At 30.0% G+C, this 23,701-nt stretch overlaps 1 protein-coding gene across 4 annotated transcripts in view; it reads left to right on the top strand.

Annotated features, from left to right (window-relative positions):
• Positions 1–4,688: 4,688 nt before the first annotated feature.
• Positions 4,689–23,701, top strand: part of LOC118195619 (protein Tob1-like) — a 241,902-nt gene continuing 222,889 nt past the window's right edge. For 3 of the 4 annotated variants that reach the window (XR_015041175.1, XR_004757398.2, XR_015041177.1), the window contains exon 1: positions 4,690–5,668. Coding sequence is in view for 1 of the 4 variants with exons in the window: in XM_035353965.2 (XP_035209856.1) it covers positions 5,046–5,668 (623 nt within the window). In the remaining 3 variants the exon portion in view is untranslated. Of the gene's footprint in view, positions 5,669–23,701 lie in introns of all 4 variants that reach the window. The other variant, XM_035353965.2, reaches the window with a different exon arrangement.

The raw sequence follows: 23,701 nt of genomic DNA, 5'->3' as shown, positions 1-23,701 counted from the left end.
TTTAAAGAGTTAGAAGATGTGAGATATAATCTGATCTTAGAAAAAATCAAACTAAATATGGAGATTCAGATTGTACGTTGCTACGCTTCTAACATAATACCCAATTGTAAAGAAACCTCACGCATAAATTATCTCCACTTGAGGATGCACGCGCTTGAAATGTTTTCCTTTTCCTGTAAGTTTGAATAAAAAAAAAAGTTTTTTATTCGATCAAAATGGTGAGATTTCTTTAAAACTTCATAACAAGGTATTGTAAAAATAGAAGTAGTTAATGGAGAAAAAACAGTATTTTCTTTTAAAAAAAAATCATAGAAAACTTTCTGAAAACGGAATCAAGAAAATTAATAGAGAAAATAACATATTCAACTATAAAGCTAAGATAGACAGCGAATATTCATATGACTTAGAGAAACTTTAGAATACTATTACATTTTTATGTCACATATATTTTATTGTAAAAAACTAAAGACTTCCATACCTAAAAAACATACATTTTTATGTGAATTCTGTTATTTTTTCAATACTTATATTTTACTCTTCCATTTTGTCGGCGCAATTTTTACGCTTCATTTTCAAAACAAGTCGCGGCCATTTCTTATCGGACTGATTGTTTCTTTCAATACTGGCATACAATTACATACAATTTTTACAAGATAGTTAAATTTTATGCTCTAAGACCATTCGAGGTAATTAAGTCAATTAAAACGCAATCACACCGCTCACCCGAAGGCGAAAATATAGAAAATTTCTGAGTAAGCTATTCGTACGAATTGAAATAATTCTTGCATTTAAACTTGTATTCCAAATTAAGATTTAACTTGAAATTAATGTATATAATTACTGAGAGAATTAGATTTTTGTAGCGTAGTTTACGTGAAGCGAGATCACTTGAGGTCACGTGATCACGTGGTACGAACCGGCAAATCAAGATGTTGAACCATGAAAGCATAGTAAATTCTTAAATTAATGTCTTTTTACAAATTTATTGGCTTTTTACAAAGTTTTAAACCATATGAAAATTTTTATGCCTTCAAAATAAAAAATTATTAGAACTAACGCTTGTTAACTTTTTTTTTTTTTTTTTTTTGTGTATACTGTATGTTGTCGCCAACAAAGTCTGCTTGGCGAGATTTGCGCCGGCGAAACGGAAAAGTACCTTTACTTTCATTTTCAGTACTTCTATTTTATTCCATAAACTTCAGATTTTGTGCATTTTTTAGAGTTGATTTAATATCTAAAAACTATTAAAAAACATATATATTTTGTTAAAAGAACTTTGCATGAGATAGAGTTACTCAGGCTTTTTGACAAAGTGAGCCAGAAAGATCATTTTGACTTCTATCTCATATATTTTTTGAGGGGTTCGGTTTTTCCCCACCTCTCTTTGTCTCTTTGAAGCTGTTTTTTATTTATTTCCAGGTGAGATAAAACCGTGTACACCATGTAAACAGAAAACTGACAATGGTGCCCTCAGATAATTTCATTTATCTTTAATACTGTAGAGCTGCTTTACTAAGCGCAGGCTTTTAATTTAAAACGTTATTTCACCTGGACTTCTTAACCAGTCAACAAGTTTTATTTTCATTCTAACTTTTAAGTTTCATAAATAAAATAAAGTTTCAAATATAATGTAATTGGTTAATTGTAAGATTTAACCCCTTTTACACGCTAATTATCCGGAATAAAATATTGTGATGAACTTTTGCAATAATACACATGAGCCTCGATATGTACTGTTTTTAATTTTGGTCAAATTAGAATATAAATTTTTTTATTTTTCGTTTATACCATTTTACGTTCATAAAGAAGTACAGAAACAACGCATTTTTTAAAACTGAAATTGTTTTTGGAATGAATTTCAATTATAATTAACATCTGAAAGCATTCAGATTTTATATTATGCCCAGAGGGGTATTTTGTTTTTCATTTACACATACATAGACGTTCCGAGAGCTCTTAGGTTAACAACCTTTTAGGTTAAAAACATTTAAAAACAACTATCTATCTTTCGAATTTCTGATAGACAGTATCGCGCTCTGGAGATAAAAGTAGTTTTTTCCCATACAAGTGAATGTTGCCAATACCCGCTTTGAAATCGTAGAGTTTGTTAATCAAAACCTCGTTCGAGTTTTGCAAAATATGAAACAGACAATAAAACAAATTCGAAATTCTAAATTTTAGCTTCCAGGTGTCCATATTCGGGTGGAGGACTACGTTATTCAAAATTTGATGGCTCTAGGTATCGTTGTTGTTTTACGATGCCACAAACATGCATACATTCTTGCAGATGATTAATTATTTAATTTCTTTAAATGTAATTCAAGGCGATAATATTTGGTTACAGCAATTTGAAAAGTGATACAGCCGTTTATAGTGATTCTACGCAAAATCCGGTTTCGAGACTAATTGCCCTTCTAACGTTCGTTTGGGCTAAAAATTTAATTTCATCACTTTTTAAAAAGTAATGAATTTGTATTTGTCCTTTGAGAAGAAATTCGCTGACGGTATGAATCAGAATTCTCACAAAATTTCACTGCATAAATTTATTTAATTACATAATTATTGCGAATGGTATGAGGGAAATGTATTCTGATTTCATGACAGCGCTAAAGAAGAGATGTCTGCTTAAATTATTATTTTATTACTTTGCCACTTTAGCGCAAGTATTAGGCAATTTATCACTAATAATTATCTTGTTTACATGAATAAATACATATATTATTTTATATTAGTTTATAGAATGCATAAGAATACTAATGAAAGAAAAAGCACTATTTCTGATGTCTTTCTAAGGCAAGAGATTACATTTAATTCATTTAAAAATCCGATGCATCAGCACTTAAAATCATGGGCTTGCCAAATAGTATCTTTTGAATTAAATATCGATCATTGTTAGCAACTGTAAAATAACTTGAAGAAAGTAAATAAATAAATAAAAAAGAAAAAATCTGACAGCTTTCTGATTCTACATTACGCTCAAAGGGGCGCTTTTTTTTAACATTATCCGTGTTACCTTTATTTATTAAATAATATCATGTTCTTCGTACTTAAACCATAAAATTCAACAGCAATATCGCAAAATAATTTTAAAATGAGCATATCTTTAGAATTTCCGATACAGAGTCTCGCGCGCTGGAGATATTTTTTTTTTTTTCCGTACAGGTGTTGCCATTGCTCGCTTTGAAATCGTTGAGTTTCTTAATCAAAAATTCGTTCAAGTGTTTTAAAATATGAAATCGATAATAAAACAAATTCCAAATTTGGGCTTCCAGATGCCCATATTCGGAGGAGGATTACGTTATTTAAAATTTGATTTTGATTACTAATGAAAGCTAAAAATCGATGCTACCATTGTTATGATTATGTCGTTAATAATGATTTAATTCCTTATTTTTATACCTCAGGTTTTTTATTATCAGTAGAAACACAATTTTCTACAAGCAAGCAGAGGGATAGTAAAACTTTTAAAAACTAGGCTTTTATACTGTTATAAATACATTTGTTGACAAACATTTAAATGAAAAATTTAATTATTAATCCGCTGCACAGAAGCTACTTTACATAAACATACATTTATGGAACATGCATATTATTTTTTAGTCCTCAGAAAAATACTTACGGATTTGTCTTATAATGTAATCATTGAAAAACTTCTTACAACAAAATAAATTTTATTCATACGTATTAATTTAATTTGAATATTATTCTATAAGTTAGTTTTGAACTAATTTCCGCCATACATCTAGATGATTACTTTCGAAGTAGCAACTTGCGGTCGAAAAACGTTTCATTGATCAATACAGGATTCTGTAGTCTTAGAAGGTATAAAAAGCTGCATGAAAATAGTTACACTCGAAATTTAAGGTAATACTTTACTTTTTTTAAAGTTTTTGACGTTTTTAGCACTTATCTACGTGTAGCATCACAAATTACATATTTATTATTTACTTACCATAATAAATACTATTAGTTTTATGTGTTTAACTTCCATTTCCAGAACATCATAATACACAAGAAAATTATACGTTGCGCAAAACAAATATAATAGAAGTAAAAATTCCAACAAAAAACGCCAAGTGACGTGATCTTGCATACACTTTATTTTTCAGAATCGCCATGCTTAGCACTTTTAACACAGCTAAATTTAATTCAAACTCTATAAGACACCTCAGCTTAAAACAAGCCTTCAATAATAAGTATTATGTGGCTATACTGTATTTATTATATTAAGAACGTTCGGAAATTAGTTAAACTCTTAACATTTTATGGTCATATATTCAGTCCTTTTTGCTGATCAGAGAATTGGAGTGTACTGAATCAGCAAACAAGATTCGATCGATCTCTTGAAATAAAGATAAACAATTTTTATTTGCAGTGGATTATGTATTCTGAAATACAGAAGACAGGAACTTTTAACTACTAACATTACATTCGAGAGAACGCTGCGCGAAAGATCAGACCCACATTGCTCAGCCTTACTACTAATTTAAACTCAGAATTACACCGCAACGTAGACTGGTAACAACTCTGTATCCCTCCGCGACAAGAGCACGTTAAGTTCCTGACCAATAGTAAATCGAAGATGTGCGCAGCTGAGAACTACCATTGGCTACCACATGCGGTGGCGTGTTGTGACGTCATATCGACTCCGAACAAACAGGGGTAGAATAAGGCGTTCGTATATTTCACGATCAGTTCGTGACTGTCTCCAACTGGTGTTGTGTTTAAATTGCGCAGGCGGGCTTGTGAGCCGCTGTGTTAACTCTGCCGTCCAGGATATAGCCGGGTAATAGGACTTGAACGCTAAAGAAGGGATCCACTTCAAATAAGCAAGAGGATTTGTATCTGTGATGCCATTAGAGCTTCCTAATTATAAGGTAGTTTACGAAAGATCAAAAACGAAAAAAAAATACTTCCTTTTGCTGCCCTCTGAAGTTCTGTGAGCAGCAATTGTAGCCATCAGGCTTTACAATCACAACGTTATCAAAGCTGGCAATCCAGAGGTTTTTCTCGAACGACAAAATAAGAATCCACCGACCGTCAAGATGAGAGTGGAAATTAAGAGTGCAGCGAATTTTCTTACGAATCTCCTGAGGGTAAAGAGTGGAAATAAAGTGCAGAACATGAACATTCAACAACTTGAACTGTTCTGTAGCAAACTGGAGGACATGCTTTGCAATCACTATCAACAACATTGGTTTCCAGAAAATCCTTTTAAAGGATCTGGGTACCGGTGCATTAGGATCAACCATAAGATGGACCCCATAATTTCGAAAGCTGGATTAGAATGCGGATTTGATGAAGAGAGCCTGCGGCAGCTTTTCCCTGATGAGCTAACGTTATGGATTGATCCTCGGGAGGTTTCGTATAGGATTGGTGAGAACGGTAGTATCTGCGTTCTTTTCGACGGAGCAACAGCAACTTGCCAGGTATCGCCCAATACGTGGGACCGAACTCCACCAAGAAGTGTCACGATTACTGTCAATCGAAATAAAAATAATAATTCCAATAATTCTGTAGAGGATGATTGCTGTAGTCCTATGAGCGTGTCACCGCCATCTCCTGTGTTTGATCGGATGCCGTCGTGCAAAGAGAGTATGCGGGGTGCGACATCAAATTGGGATAGCTTCATCATGGATCCACGTAATATGAATTACGAACTATCAACGTATGTTTCAAGCTAAAAGCAATTTTTTTTAAAGTTTTATCGCCCTTTTTTCCCCCCTTCGCCAAACGACCATCATCCGATTTCTGTTGAAATCGGAGTAAATGATATTGTGATCTCTTCGATTAAATCAACATGCTCTTGTAATATAATACCATTTCACAAAAACATTTTTATCTCACTCATCTCTACGAACGTTGGCCAGTTGGCCATTTTAACGTTAATAGCTTCCGAGTGATATTGTGTAATTATGTGAGGTTAAAAATTATAACTCTCGTGATCCTTTGAAGTACAAAGCTAAATTGCATGATGGGACCACCTGTGTGATAATTCCGTAATGAAGTTATTTCCCATACTTAAATAAAATTGCAATATTTACAAATTTTGATGGTCGTTTTTTTAAAAATTTTTTTCTATATAAAGTAAGTTGCCTCTTGTTTTTAAAGTTATTTCTTCTGTGTAACAAATATTTTTCCCTTCTTTTGAAGCTAATTTAAAAATTTTTGAATATTTGTTTTCTATTATATACAGCTCACGTAAACTGTATTTTTACTAAAATATTGTTAATGAAAAATTGTTAACTTTTTATGTAAATTTTAGGTACTCTTCTGTTATGGACTGGATTCGGAAATATAGTGTGTGTATGAATGTATGTGTTAATGTATATGTGTACATTGTATTTCTGTGTATGCAGACACACATAATGGGCGTACAACATACATTACGTAATCCGCTCCCGATAACAGAAGAGTACCAAATTTTGTTTTTAATTAATGAACATGTAAAATTATTTATATTCAAGTTAAAATTTTTAGTATTTTTAAAGCTTTATTTAAAAGCTCCTTGTGATTTGTTCAGTTCATATGTATCCTGGATTTTTTTTTTTTTTTTTAATGTGAATGTAAAATTAATAGAATTATTCTTTTTGTAATTTTCAGTATAAGAGTAATTTTTACTGAAAACTACTTAAAGATTATTCCAGAATTAAAATCTCTCAACTGAATAGTTTCTTCAATAATTGAAAGTTTAAAAACTCGTGTATATTTCAAGATCTTTTTTTATGAGTATCAGGTGAAAAATATTAATAAATTAGGAGTTTTAATTTTTCGTGTACTGACATGTGAGGAAATTAACTTTGAAATTCAAAGAGGCTACTTAACTTTTAGACAAAAATTTCTAAAAAAAAGTTGACTGTCTTTCTAATTTTTCCATCTTTAAAAATCTTAGTGTGTTCTGTATCATGAGTAAATAATGTGCGATTTTTTTTTATAATGCATTTCTGCATATAGGACTGTTAATTCTGGATACTGACCTGGAAATGGATAAACTATGCTCTTTAATTTTTCCTGAGAAATCTCAGATTTCCGGAAAATGGATATCCTGCTTCATTTTTTATGGTAATGTGACATAAGCAGTTGCTGTTATCATTGCTTAACACTGCAAGAATAATAGTAAATACTGCAGTTTTGGTTAAATCTATATGCCATGTTCTTCATAGTTCCTGAAATAAGTTCTAAAATAGATTCTAAATTAAATTGTTACTCATATAAAAATCTGAAATGTAATAATCAGATTCAGAATATAGTATATTAACCTGCATGATCATTCATTTATACCTATTTTTTAATCATATACTGTGAAGTAACAAAGCAACTCTGTAATGAAATCAACCCTTCCTATCAATATTTCAATCTGATGTTGGGAACTGGAAAAGTTGCATTAAGTGAAATATTTCATATCTATCAACCTATTAGATAAAAAGAGAAAAGAAAATATTTCTGCAGTTTAATTGTGAAGATTTTTTTTTTTTTTTTTAAATCTTACAATGGTTTTAGAAAAAGGGGAAAAAAAGTTAAAAATATGTTTTTACATATATTTTTTTCTTAAATTTTTAAAATTAAACATGCAGGTGAAGCAAAGGAAAATTTATTGAAATCTATTTATTCTGTTTTATAAAATTATTAAAATCAATGATTTCTTAATTTTAGATCTTTCTGAATTAGAGAGAAAGGAATAGAGAAAACACACTTTTTTAACGAAAAATAAATTAAATAAAATGCTTTTAGTTGCGGAACTATAGCTTCCAAACTTTAATGGAAGAATATGCAAATTGTATTAAATACCTAGTCATTTCTGCTAAGTGTGGACAAAAGTAAAATTTATTCATTAAATATGTAGGTTTAACAAATTTGCAAAATTGCAGTATTAGTGATATTCTGATATATAGTTAATATAGCTCTCTCAGTTAATTTTTTAATTATTTCCCCTGCTGTGGTAGAATTAAATAAGTCAAATCCAGAGCACAATTTACTTTATATTGTGATTTTTGTATTTCATTAAATTTTTTTTTTTTTTTTTTTTTCTGCCTTTTTTTAGTAGTGAATGTATTTTTAGTGTTTCACAAGTTAGACCAGCAGGGATGGGAAATTATGTGTAAGTTTGAATATACAGTCAAAAGTCGTTAATTCGGACACCCATAATCCGGAATGATCTATAATTCGGACCTCAAAGCTACAAACTTTCTGCGCATGCTTCGCGTTCACGCATGCGCACAGGCGTTTACGAGAGCGCGTAAGACCCTTACGGCTGCGAATATGTTTGTGCGCATGCGCGTTTAATGTTTAACGGAGTTATACGCTAAGCTAAAGTTATCTAATTCAGTTAATGTTGCAGATTGCGTTGTTCCTTAATCTTCGAATTGGATCCGGCTTATTATTTTTTGCAGACTGTTAGAGCAATTTTATAAAAGTAAGCTTGAACTTTCGATTATGTCAAATAGAATTTCCGATATATATTTACTACAAAGCGAAAGTATGTTTTGAAATCCGAAATCTGTTTATCAATTTCACGCTGCTCTGCGGCAGAGGTGGGGGCAGAAACGTCATTATTAGATTATGATAGATTAGAAAGATTATGTCAAATAGAATTTCCAATATATATTTACTAATATGTAATTTGTATCTACAAAGCGAAAGTATGTTTTGAAATCCGAAATCTGTTTATGAATTTCACGCCGCGGATTGGAAGTTGATCTGTCAACACTATCCTTATCTTCAGAGCAGATGTTTTTATTTTATTTGGATTATAATTCCGTACTAAGTTTAGTATTTCGTCTCGATGTACTCCGTCTTTGATATGATTTAAATCAAGTTCCTCGTCATTATAATTCGCTTCCGATAGTGAAGAAAGTGACCCAGAGGTTATTGAAAACGAAAACATTTCGTGACAAATTAGTCGGTATTCTCAACACAGCAATTATAGGACTTGAACAGCGGAACTTTGTAACTAAACGAGAAATTATGTCTGTTTAATAGAATTAAAGAGAAAGTATTATCACATGAAACGAAGCAACTTACATTGAAGGAAATGTTTTAATAAAGTAAACAAATAAATATTAAGCTTTTTCTTTTTGTAAATTTTGATACCCTTTAGATCATAATTGTTCTTTATTTCATAAATTACGGTTTCATATTTTTAATTTTGTAATTTTTGCATGCCATCTTACCAGATTTAAACTGATGATCTATAATCCGGAAAAATCGATAATCCGGAATCGCCGAAGTCCCGACGAGTCCGGATTAACGACTTTTGACTGTATTTCATAACTTTTGCCATTGTGGTCTCATACATATACATAGGCATGTGTGTATGTGTATGCCCTGTGATTGTATTAGTGTTGATTTTTTAATTGTATAGTTTTGAAGAAATGCCCTAATTTTATTTTGTTTATTGGTGCAAGTTTTTTTTAATTTTGATTGGTGGCTTTTATGTAATTTCTTGTTTGCTTTATTTTATGAATTTGAGTGATGTACAGCTGATAGAAATGCCAATATGGTTTTCTTTTGTAACCACTGCTGCTAATACATTTTTCCACAAAAAGTTCTCAATGTAATATGTATTGTGTGTCTTAAATATTGCTGACTTATATAAAACTGATTTTTTACATTATTCTATTTTAAAAATTAAAATTCCAAGGAAGTTCTTATTTAAAAAAGTTTTTGAATATTTCTCATTGAATTATTTAAAAGATACTCTGTTAAATATGTATTATAGGGAAGACAAGGCAATCCATATTCTGAAATGGATGTTTGGTTTTTCCATGGCAGACTAATTATATAAATTATAACTTCAAATGTTTTCTTGTACAGGAGCTCTTCCTCAATTTGGTATTTAATGAATCTGTTGCAAATCTCTTTTTTTTGCTTGACTTATATTAATTCATTTTCATATTTAAATAACAACATGTTAGAAGCTTAAATTAAAACTAATATAAAAATACAAGTGTTAAATTCTTCGAAGTACGAAAACAATAAATACTGATTGATTTTATTCAGTTAATATTTTGAAATTACTCATTATCTAGCTACTTCTATTTTAATGCATTTATGGTTTCAAAAATTCATTTTTTTAAAAGTGCCAAGTGAAAATTGGCATAAAATGTATTATATATTCTGGTAACAGTTATAAATATTTATTAATTTTTTGGGATGTATATTTAGCAACACTAAAAATTTTTTAATTGATTACATGATGTTCTTAGCTAGGTGTGACATTAAAAAAATAAAAATTGCAATAAGTAGTAATTTAAAAAAAAATCATGAGCCAATAATTTTCATTGTACATCCAAAGTATTCTGTTATTTCCGTAATCTGCTTGCAGATATCTTGGAATGCCTTTTGTTTGCTTTCTGATTTGATCTAAATATACACAATATATATATATATACTTTTTATATTACTGTAAACAAGACTGTTCTCTATGTTCTGATAAAAAAATCTGTGTATCCTTAAAATTCATATTTAAATTTGTGAAAGAAATCACAAGTGCTTCTAGTTTTTAGCATAAACCTTCAGCACTTAAAATGTGTTTGCTTCCTTTTATGATAATTAAATCCCGTATTCAGTATCAATTAAATTGTATTAATCGTGTATTTAAAATTGAATAGACTTATCTATAAAGTATATATATTTGGCATTTTCATCTTTACTACAATATTAAAGAATTTAATTTACGAGCACATTTCTAAGGTAATTAATTCTTCTTAGTACAAATAACACATCACTATTTCTTGAAAATGCATGTTTTAATTTTCATAAGAATTTCTTTAACTATTAAATAAACTCCCTTTAGCATAAAATATTTGAGCAAATTAAAATTGCAAATAAAAGTAACTGTCACGATATCTATCAAGTGCTGTAGAATTATTTCTGTATTCTGTGTAATGCATATTAGAAGAAGAGCAAACTGCAGAATGGAGGAAAGATGGGGAATAAGCAATTTTTGAAATATGTGGGGAGGGAAGCTATCATAATTAAATTTTAATACTGTAAAAATATATGGCCTGTTTACTTTCCTTCTCTGCATTTTGCAAATCTGATTACATGATAAAGTGTTCTCGTTGTTTGCTAGTTTGAATCAGTTTTATCAAGAAAAACAATGTGTGTGTGTAGTCCGCTATGTGATCTCAGCTTCCCATTAACGTGCAAGGTTCCGAACCAAACAGGAGTCAGCCCTGAACATTGTGATAATAATTATTATGCACTCTGCCTTACTGTTGATGTAAGGATTGCCATGTTTCTAATGACTGGTGTACTTAGGTAATTTTTTATTGCCCCATATGGATTGTAAATTTAAAATACGTCATAATGCACAATGTTGGAATATCTTGCAATGGCCACTTCCTTTGGTAAATGCAATATTTTAACTGTGAATATCTGTGATTTTTGCTTTGGATTAACTGTATAGTTCTTTTCAATCAGCTGCAGTATGGATTATACGGAGATTTATAAACCACATAGTAAGTTTTTATTGCTTTTTTCATATAAAGTTTAAGCTAATGTTCACATGATGTGCCATAAAATTAAGTAGCAGATGAAGTTTAGCATTTGCTACTGTCGTAGTCTACTAGATTTTATAGTAATATGTGAAGTTTGCATAAACCCTCTTCTTGTATCATCCTAGTTGTAATATAGTAAATACAATATTTTCAGTTTTATTGAAGAGAAAGATTCCAATGTAAAGTATAAAATTATGCAAAAAAGGAAAAGGTAACTTAGTTTGGCATGAATAAAACTGAAATTTTATGCCAGTCTTAAGGTTTTTTTTCTGCTTAATTTTATATTTCTGTATTAGTTAAAGCAAATTAGTTTTCTTAATTTTTTTTTTTTTATCTTTTAACTGAAAGAAGTATGTGAATTATCATATTTAGAAATTAACCCTCTATAAATTGTGGCAGCTTTTAGAAAAATCTGTCATGTATTAAGAGTAGTGTTTTGTTATTAACATTGCTGCCAGTCCAATTTTTCATTACATCTACATGTTTTTAATTGTATAAATTAAGGTTATCTCTGTTAAATGTAATCCTAGGAAGATTTATCTTAGCTAAGTTTTGAAGGCCAAGGAAATGCTATCAAAAACTTTTAAGGCAAATTATTAAAGAAAGGGGGAAATTTAATAATGTCATCTCTAAATGAAACTCATATTATGCAAATTAAATTCTTTCCTTGTGATTTTCAACATATTTTTTTCTGATTAGCTTTTATTTGATCTGAATGATCCATTTTACAGATTTGTTGAGAATTTTATGAAGACTTAGATTTTATAAATTAATTTTTCTCCTAGTGTTTAATTTTGCTTTAAATCCTTAAATAATATATTACAAGTTTACCTATGCAATTATATGCATAATAATTATTACTTTTATTTTCATCATATTTAAAAGACTTGATTAAAATAATAAAAAATAATTAACATAATTAAAAGCTTTAATTTCCTGTTAGGGTTCCCAAGATATAAAATTTTAATGAAACTAAAAAATCCTAGCATTTAGACAAAAAAAAATTATTTAAATTCAAAATTATGATATAAATACTAAATTGATATGTTTACCTTAAAATTATGTTATAGTTGATCCAATAATATGCATTATGCAGCATAGATTACATAATAAGGTTTTTTCATGTCTCAAGGCTGGCAGCTATGTCAGTTAAACAAAAATATTTAATTAAAACAATTTTCCAGAAAAGGAGGAATTGTGCATATTAGAAGGATTTAGAATTATATCCATTTGCAAGTACATGCGGATATGTAGCAGGGAATCTTTCTGAATATGGGGAAAATTATTTATAGACGGTTACTGAGAATATTGCATTTGAATTTATATCATTTTATATAAAGTCTTGCAAATTTCAATGTAAATAAAATTGTATAATTGGATGTCTATTTAAAATGTAATATAATAATTTTAATTATAAATTTTAACTATGCTTTTGTATGTTGAACTTCATCTGATATTTAATTGATACGATATATTGTTGTATTAATGTGAAGTTATAATTTGAATTCAAAAATGCCACATGCTTATGTGTGAGATGTGGATGTCTTCTTGTGATGTCAGCTTTATATCAAAGAAGCATTGCTGTGACAAAAAAAAAAAAAAAAAAAAAAAAAAAAAATGGTGAATGCAGAAGAAAAACATTTTATCTCCATCCTAGTCATTTTGTAGCATGGGACGTGCATTTTTATGGTGTGCAAGGCAAGTGTAATTCCTAGAAAACACATCGTTCTGAAATTGACGCACAAAAAAAAAAAAAAAAAAAAAAATTGTAAGTTTTTTGTAAATGATGAAGAGTCAGGGAATATGAGGCTGTTTTGACTGTCTTATGCCACCATTTTTTTGATAATTAACAACATGGATGGACTGGCTCTTTTAGTTCAGGGCCGAGCACAATTTTAACTCCCCTTCTGAGTATATTCTAGTTTTAAGCCTGTTAGCTCAGTGATATGCAGAATTAGTAAATGTTATAAATGGATGGCAATTTTCTTAAAAATTTTTCTGTTTTCAGATAGCCACATATCTGTTGCCATCTCATTTTTAGGACCGGATTTCTGCCAAAAATTTGCCCTTAAATTGAGTACGAAATTGAATAATAATTGATAAACCATATTTGTGTAATCAAAGTATACAGGAAAATTTATATTGCAAAATAGTGTTCCCTAAACTGTTTCAATGGTATTGTTAGCATGGTTCATTTTTAACGTTACTTTTATGTCAGGTAATTTTTAAAACATTCAGCAATACTACTTTGTTTGTTAGCTAGTCCAAGTGTAGTCTGAGATGTGTATTAATTTCAATTAATAAATTCTAGAAACTTCAGTCAAAATATTATAATTAGGGCATTATTGAGTGCCTGTCTTGACATTTTTCATTTTTTCATGTAAAAGCATGATATATAAGTTCATTTTGCTCAGTATTCCTATAAGTAAAAAAGATTTTTGAATAAGTATTGCAGTTCTGCTATTATAAGTTTTCATAAAGGCAGAGCTCATATTTATGAATGCAGACTACACAGTTCCCTTAAATTTTTGTTACATAATACTTAGCTATATAAAGTCAACTTTACACATTTTCAAGATTAATTTTTTATTTCAAATGAGCAATGTTTTTAGTTAATAGTAATTACTGGAACTATATTAAAGAAAATTTATATATCTGTAAGTGAAAATGTTTAAAACATCATTTTGCTTCTTGCAAGTTTATAAAGATTTAAAGTATATTTTACCGTGTAAGTTTTTCATGTAAGGGAACACAGTTTAAAATTTATTTATTTTTTTTTTTATGATCCGGTTCCACATTGCTAATCTAGTAAGTAACGGGTTCAGTCGGTTCCATCCCTGCTATATGAGAAAGTCTATGCATTTTAGTAATAGTGAGTTAGTGGATTGTGTGCTTTCATTATCCTAATAAATATAAGCATTCTTAAAACAAGTATACTTAAAAAATAAAGTGATTTTATATTTTATGTTTTTGTTTGCTGAATCAAAGTATGTTTCAATTGCAGCCAAATAATATTTCACAATATTATTGTAAATTTAATTTTTTTAAATTTATTATTTTTAAATGATTAATTTGTTTAGAATTCTTGTATTTATCAGGGTAATGAATAATTGTTTCATGCCTGAGATTAATGATCAAGCAAGTTTAAACTTGCATGGTGACAATTATGGATACTGCATGCAGTTTCTTGTTTCTCCAGACTGTCTCTGGCAGGCTGTCTTGTATTTTGTAAATGTCTTGTGTGTATTATAAACCTTTTGTGGTGGCAGTAAGCTGTACAATTCTTCCTGTACAAATACTGTAAAAAGCTATTTTTTCTTTGTATAGTGACTTAAAACAAATGGAGTTTTGTACAGTGAAAAATAAAGCATGTCAAAAAAGCATGTTACATTTTTGCATTTTTCTTTATTATGGACTATTTTAATTAATTAATGATTTTAATAGATTTATGTCAAGATGTGATTGTTGTGTTGGTGCGTAATTGGAATAATAAATGGCGGTATAGGGTTACAAAATTTAAATTACAGAAGTTAATATAGAGGTATCAAAATAGCCATGCTTTTACTGCTTACATGAAAAATCATTCCAATTTAAATTACAGAAGTTAATACAGTCAAAAGTCGTTAATCCGGACTCGTCGGGACTTCGGCGATTCCGGATTATCGATTTTCCGGATTATAGATCATCAGTTTAAATCTGGTAAAATGGCATGCAGAAATTATAAAATTAAAAATATGAAACCGTAATTTACGAAATAAAGAACAATTATGATCTAAAGGGTATCAAAATTTACAAAAAAAAAGCTTAATATTTATTTGTTTACTTTATTAAACATTTCTTTCAATGTAAGTTGTTTAAGTTGCTTCGTTTTTTATGTGATAATACATTCTCCTTAATTCTATAAACAGACATAATTTCTTGTTCAGTTACAAAGTTCCGCTGTTCAAGTCCTATAATTGCTGTGTCGAGAATACCGACTAATTTGTCAATCGAAATTTTTTCGTTTTCAATAACCTCTGTTACTTTCTTCGCTATCGGAAGCGAATTATAATGACGAGGCATTTGATTTAAATCATATCAAAGACGGAGTACATCGAGATGAAATACTACATTGAGTATGGAATTATAAGCCAAGTAAAATAAAAACATCTGCCCTTAAGATAAGGATAGTGCTGACAGATCAACTTCCAATTCTGCACGCCGCCGCGGCGTTAAAGATAAACAAAGTTTAGATAAACAAACGTTAAAGATTAGATAACCAAAGGATATGCCTTTATCCATTTTTTGCAGCACTTCCACTTTTTTGTTTAATGGACTCCAAAAGATACTTTCGCTTTGTATATCCTTTACATATTAGTAAATATATATCGGAAATTCTATTTGACATAATCGAAAGTTCAAGCTTACTTTTATCCAATTCGAAGATTAAGGAACAACGCAATCTGCAACATTAACTGAAATAGATAATTAGATAATTTTAGCTTAGCTTATCCCGTCCGTTATAATTAAACGCGCATTCGTAAACGTATTTTGCGCACGCGTACACGCAAATTCGCAGCGGTAAGGGTCTTACGCGCATGCGTCAACGCGACGCATGCGCAGAAAGTTTGTAGCTTTGAGGTCCGGATTATAGATCATTCCGGATTATGGGTTTCCGAATTAACGACTTCTGACTGTATAGAGGTACCAAAATAGCCATGCTTTTACTGCTTACTTGAAAAATCCTTCCAGTTTAAATTACAGAAGTTAATATAGAGGTACCAAAATAGCCATGCTTTTACTGCTTACATGAAAAATCCTTCCAGGTGTAAACTTCATGAGTAGACTCATACAAATACCCCCCTTAGAGGGAATGGTTGTAGATCCGAATACTATAACCCCTTGATATACAAATAAAATATGCGTTCGAAGAGTAACATTTAATTTGGGCACTCATGTGCAAGCTTAGAAAACAGAATGTTTTATTTTCAAATTTGCATTGCTGTATAACAATAATATACTGCACGGCATTCGCTGAAGACCGTTCTTGATGTCAAAGTCTACAGTGGCACATGAAATCGATGACGGCTGAAGGACATCGTTGTATGTCAAGGGTTGATGGAATTTTTTTTTTTTTTTTATTGAAAGAAAAATATCCTTTGGATATCACCTCAAGTATAAAAAGTTACAGCTTTTTCCCAAAAAATTTACTGTTGAGATATTTCAAGATCTGGATAGCATTTTAATGTTGTTTGAAACCATTGCATATAAATTTGTTGTGATTAATTGATATAAAAAGCTAATAGTTAGCTTTTTGGTTGTTTTCATGATCTGTATTCTAGGGGGTAATCTAAATTTGTAGGACTTGTATGAGCTTCTTAAAAGTATTTCTTATTTTAATGTTCACAGCTTTTACGCATGCATAGTTTGAATTTAAACAAAAAGTACAATTTATTTTGCACACTTCATACTGATAACACAATAGAATATTTATATGATGCCTGATAAAATTGACCTATGGTAAAGTAATTCTAGGTTATTTAAGTCTGTTGGTCTCTAGAAGCTTTTTATGTATTTACTATGTGTGGTAAAATGAAGGGTATAAGGATTTAATTAACATCTATTAAAATTATTTATGAACTAAATATTGTATTATTATAAAATAATGTAATCTTTATTTAAATACATATGCTGTTGGAAACAAGGGCTAGTTTAAAAAATAGGTTTCAAAAGTTAAATAAAAGTTTTGACTGATCTATTAAAATACCAATAATTTACCAAAGATTATTAAAAATCCCCCTTTTCATTCCTAAGTACTATGAAGTAATAGTAATTTCTTTTTGGCAAAACAATCTGCATCTTATGAGATTTCTTCTGTACCACATTTAATCTCAACTGCAACTTTTTTCAGAAAATCTTTTATTTGTTCATAATCTGTTTGCAGATAGTTCCGAGTTAAGCATTCATGAAGTTCTTTTAGTGGATACATCCTGTATTTGGGGTAAACTCCACAATAAGTTAACTTTGGACAGTTACTTATGGAAACAATATATTTTGTTTAAAATTTGCTTAGCTTTTTTCCCCTGCTGTTTATTTTATTACATGTAAATTTTGGTTGAAATGAGAATTTTACTCTGGAAACTCATTCTTAAGTTACTTTGGATGCACATAATATTGTTTAAATATCTATATAGGATAGATTGTTTGCCTAAGAGCATTCAGATATTACTAAATTATATAAATGGATTTAGTAGTGCAAACATAGAAAACTTATTTTTTTTAATGCAAATTAGAAAAATATTTTAGAAATAGTAAGTCTGCTGTAAGCAGATTCATGCTGTATATTTGTTGAAAATGATACAAAATACATATACAGTCAAAAGTCATTAATTCGGGCCTCAAAGCTACAAACTTTCTGCTAATGCGTTCACGCATGCGCATAGGAGTTTACTCATGCGCGCAGTACTTTTACGCATGCGCATAATACGTTTACGCATGCGCGTTTAATGTATAACGGGCGGTATAAGCTAAGCTAAAATTATCTAATCATCTATTTCAGTTAATGTTGCAGATTGCATTGTTCCTTAATCTTCGAATTGGATCCCGCTTATTATTTTTTGCAGACTGTTAGAGCAATTTTATAAAAGTAAGCTTGAACTTTCCATTGTGTCAAATAGAATTTCCGACGCTGGAGCTGCCAAAGGATGTACAAAGCGAAAGTATGTTTTGATGTCCATCAAACAAAAAGTGGAATTGCTGCAAAAAAATGGATAAAGGAATATCCTTGTTTTTCTAACCATTCCGGAATCTGTTTATCAATTTCACGCTGCTCTGCAGGGGGGGGGAATGTCGCCGCGGGCAATGAACTGGAAGTTGATCTGTCAGTGCAGAAAGACTTAGCGGGTGCAAAACAAGACATCTGTCTGTCTGTCTGTCTGTCTGTCAGCTTATAATTCCTCAGTAAAAGTAATATTTCATCTCGATGTATTCCGACTTTGATATGATTTAAATCAAATTCCTCGTCATTATAAATATCACGAGTACACATCAAATAGTTTTCTGGTTGCAATTTTCTAATTTCGACTATGCGTAATGTGTGCTTTATGCATGCGCTTTGAAAGAAATGCTTAATAAAGTAAAGAAATAAATATTAAGCTGTTTTTTTTGTAAATTTTGATACCCTTTAGATCATAATTGCTCTTTATTTCGTAAATTATGGTTTCATATTTTAATTTTATAATTTCTGCATGCCATCTTACCAGATTTAAAATGATGATCTATGATCCGGAAAAATCGATAATCCGGAATCGCCGAAGTCCCGATGAGTACGGATTAAAGAATTCTGACTGTACCTTGCAGAGCTTCATCTGAAATAGGTTTCTTGTGTATCTAACTTTTGGCTCTTATACAAATGTTATTGTGTATTTATAAATATTTGTAACTGGAAAAACTAGTAATTCTATACTTAAACTGTATGTGGTAGTCTTTTTATTTGTTTGAACTGCTGGCAGTTTTGTAAAATGCTGGAGACCATATTTCTTAGGGTTTCCCCCCCCTTCCTCTGAAACATCATAATTAATTTAAAAGAAAAAATACTTCTGTAATGTAGGAACTGTGCTAATGCTAGGATAAGTAACATTCTGAAATGTACTATGGGGATTTAAATATGTTGTAGAAAAGGGAAATTTGTGTATTATTGCAGGCAGGTATTCTTTCCAATACTCTTTTTCCAACTTTTATTTTTATATATTTGTAGATAAATTGAGCAGTTTTCCAATATATATTTGATCGAAATAGACCCATTTTAGTTCATTAATTAAAAAAGTTTACATAATGAAATTTTTAGCTCTGAAAAAATTTCAAAAACCAGTCAGTTGTTCCTAATAAATTGATTGCAGTAGTTTTATTATCCTTCATAAAAACCATACATATGATCAGATAATTTTCATAAAGTGAAGTTTAAAATATGTTTCTTACATCATTGCTTTTTCTTCTGTTCAATTAATATTCACCCTGTGAATATTAATTGAACTACTTTGTGATAAATAGTGTAATAAATAGTGTGATAATACTACTTTGTGATAAATAGTGTAAAGAAAATAAGATTTAAATTTTTTGAGTAATTGAGATATCTCTTAAGTTGGCAATATTTAGTATTAATTAATAATTTTTTTAATATATTTTCCCTGCTATCAGATGAAAAGGTGTGAAAGGTGTATCATTCCTTATGAATGATATATAGAAAATGAATTTAGGAAATGTAATATGTATGTTATTCTTAAGCTAATGGCTTTCTAAACATAATAGATTTTTAACTAATAAGAAGAAAATGTGCATATTAAAATTGGGGGGGGGTATTTAGCAAATGATTTTAATAACTATATTATATTAAAAAGCCATGCTTAAGTTTTCAGCAATAAATGAAAAATGATAATTTAAAATCTAAATTATAAATGGTTGTTATATCTCATTGTATGGAAAACTATGGTTGTTCACGTGAAAACGCTTATCATTCCAGACAAAAAGCTATCAATCTATTCGTCCTAAAATTTTAACTTATTGGAAATTTGTATTAGAAAACCCTTAATTTCTGGTTAAGTATTGCATTCTTATTTTAAAAAAATAGGAATTTCATATTTATCTTCAATACGGATGTCAAATTCCAGTTCTGCATAGAGTGACATTTTTCTTTAATTTCTATTTGGTTTCATTAGACTTAATGTTAATTATTATTATTATTATTATTATTATTATTGTATTGCTTGCAAATGGTATAATTATATAAAGCATGTTTAAAACATGAAATTCTCCAAGAATTCAAATTTATATGTATTATGCCATACATTATAAAGCTTTGGCTGTTTTCAGTATAGGTTTTAAAATAATAGTAATAGCATTAATAATAATTTTATGGTATAAGTACACGCTTAAATACTTTTTTAAATAAAGATTGCAAGTTTTATTTGTTTAAAAGAATTAAATTTCCTTTTGCAGTAACTGATGTCATAAACAAATATCTTCCTTGTGCTTAAGTCACTTTTATTCTAATCATTTTCTCAATGTTTTCCCTGATTGCCCCTTGACCCGATTTTTAAATCTTTTTCTTGTCATTAAGACTTTTAATAGAAACCATCTCGTAGGTAGCGCTCGAATATTTATTATGTTACAAAGAAATAGGAAGGTGACATGAATTTATCCTGATATATATAGCAGATAACCTAAAAAACAGCAATGATATTTGTTGTAATTTGCAAATATAATTTAAAACTTTATTCGTTGTTCTTAAATTCTATCAAGTTCTAGCGCCCCATTTAATTTTGTGATGATTTCACATTCATCTTTGAATGGCATTTGTGATTTACATGTTATTATTAAAAGGTATATTTTTGAAGGATGCTGAGAAGAAAAATTCATAAGCAACATGCAAAAATTATTCAAAATTAATAGATTTAAAAAGCTCAAAAAGAAAAGAAAATCTGAAAGGTTTCAGATTTTAATTACGTTCAAAGGGGCGTTTTTTTAACATTTTGTGTGTTACCTTTATTTATTACATATCAAGGTCTTCGCACTTAAACCATAAAATTCAATTCAACAGCAATATCGCAAACTAACTTTAACTTTAATTGAGCATATCTTTAGAATTTCCGATATGCAGTCTTAGGCGCTTGAGATAAAAATGTTTTTTTCCGTACAACGTTGCCATCGTTCGCTTTGAAATCCGTGATAATAAAATTTTGCTTGTTAATAAAAAAATCGTTAAAGTTTTACAGAATATGAAATCGATAATAAAACAAATTCCATATTTCAAATTTGGGCTTTCAGATACCCATATTAGCAGTAGGATTACGTCGTTCAAAATTGAATGGCTCTAGGTACCGTTGTTTTATCACGATGCGAGAAACATACATACATTTATGCAAGATTCTTCATTATTTAATTTCTTTAGATATAATACAGGGCGATAGTATTTGGTGGCAACGATTTGAAAAGTGATACAGTTTTTTAAAGTTTTCAATGCAAAATCGCAAAACGAAATTCAGGGACAACCCTTTGGACTAATAAAACTTTCAAAATAGCCCTAAGAAATAAAGGAATTAAAAAAAAAAAAAAAAAAAAAAAAAGCAAAGGTATTAATTGAAATCGGCGATCGAATTTGATGACGCTTGCAGTAGTATAACTTTTCCTCAGTGTTTCTGTAATCATGTGACTATTGCTGGGTGATTCTCGGCAGCTTCACCTAGTTATTTACTTACTGAAAGCGAAATTAATTTTCAAGCAGCTTTTTCTAAAGTTTACTACTCAGTAGAATTCTTAAAGAAATCAAAACGAAATTGATTGAATGTAATTGTACAAAAAAGCATGTTAAAATTTTTATATTCTTTATGATTAGTAGTACTTCATAACAATTTTATATAAGTAATACTTCAATAACGTGTTGTAGTTTAGCAAAGTTTGAAGAAAAAGTCTCTTTTATGGTCGTCCAAAAGGGCTGTATTAAAATTTAGTGTGGCTATTAGTTGAGATTATCAATACAGATAACCCAAATGAAATATTGAATCATTTGATACGATACCAGACCAATATTCATTTAGACTAACTTGGGAAAGTTATATATATTCTGCTAATTTGAAAAGTGAAAAAAATGTATGCCATAATTCTTTTAAAATATTGAAAGTTTTTAATTAAATTAGATCATGAATTTAATGCATTTTATTTAAATCAACCAGGATAAAAAGTAATATTATTAAGAACTGCGTACATTGCTTTTAGATAACTTAGTTTATTAATCAGTAATATTAGAAGGCAATATCCGACCCTCATCTTAAAAGAAGAGGTATCATCGGATGTTAATCAATCATATTTTTGGAATTATTCGGTTTCAAGACTAGAGTAACGTTCTAACTCACTTAGACTTGCCCTGACAAGAGCCACCAAAAAACTCCTCATGCCCCTTGTTCGGAAACCACCAGCAGCTTTGTGGCGGACCCTTTTGCCGCCACCCCCTCCATCGCGCCGAGTGTATCCTCAGAGGGACATTAATCAATAACAGACATTAAATTTGAAAAATAAGCATCTTTGGTCGAATGGGAGCAGACTTCAATGAAAAGTGAAATAACTCATTAGTGAATCAACACGAAGTCATGTTTCAAGACTACCCGTTTGAGCTCAAAAATTCGTCAAGGGAAGAGACGAACAAAAATCGGAGAATCTTTTAAGCATTTTTGCATATGGCAATGGTTACTATTCTAAATTCTATAGTAAAAACTACACTAGGCTATGTGCAAAAGATCATAGCATGACGAGAGTAATTCTGTGGTTTGTATGGGTACCCAATGTATATATGGGATATTTCGGCATCAAAGTTCAGGCATGGTTTTTGCAGAGTGGTAAGGCTAATCCAAATGAAGAGGCAAGTTGATTTAGCATTTAATGGTACATCTTTATTCCATAGCTTTAATTCAATTTTTACCGTAGATAATGCTTTACTTCATATGAAATTCTCTAAATTACATATTCAATAGTAGTTTAAACCAAGTGCGGCTAAAGTTAAACTTTATGCGTCCTTACTATTCCTAACAAAGGAAAGATAGATCAAGCAGCAACGAGATGTATAGCACAGGAGGAGAGGCGAGCTTCTTCTGAAGCAAAATGGCGCGCATTCATTATTAGTAGCGGTTACGTAATAGGCTAGCAAGTTCTAGAAGGTACTGGTCTAGGGGGAAGATCCTGAATTGCAGAAAGTTAATTAAAAGTTGCGTATTCGCGTAGAGCAAAACCACAATATTTTTTTTTTTATTTTACATATACATAGTATGGATATAATTTGGGTAATGTCACAGTTCAGGTTTTATATTTTAAAGTCATTCAAACTGACGAAAATACTCCAGAAAAATAGCTTTATTCCTCGCATTCGTCCACTGTCATCAATCGCAGTGGCCAGTTGCCTGTTTCCATAATTAGCAACTATCGTGTAAATCTAAATCTGCACCCAAAGAAAAATAACATAATATATGATTTTTGTTAGTCTACACTTGTTCGTGAAATCATGAGAATGCTATTCATGAAATATCAGACTTCGTGAATGCCTTTAGCAATTTATCATAAGCGAATTACTGAAAAGAATGGAATGGAGGAATTAACCCCGAGGAAAAGACTACTGCGCAGGCGTTGTCGGTTCAATATCGTGGCCGTTGCTCTGCCAGTGATTCTAGTTTTACTAG

Source organism: Stegodyphus dumicola, chromosome 1 (genome assembly GCF_044657685.1).
Source record: "Stegodyphus dumicola isolate Sdum_Otavi_A_Nest chromosome 1, ASM4465768v1".
Taxonomy (NCBI): Eukaryota; Metazoa; Arthropoda; class Arachnida; order Araneae; family Eresidae; genus Stegodyphus; species Stegodyphus dumicola.
The sequence above is the reverse complement of the archived record's forward strand: the minus strand, read 5'-3'. Positions and strand labels throughout refer to the sequence as shown.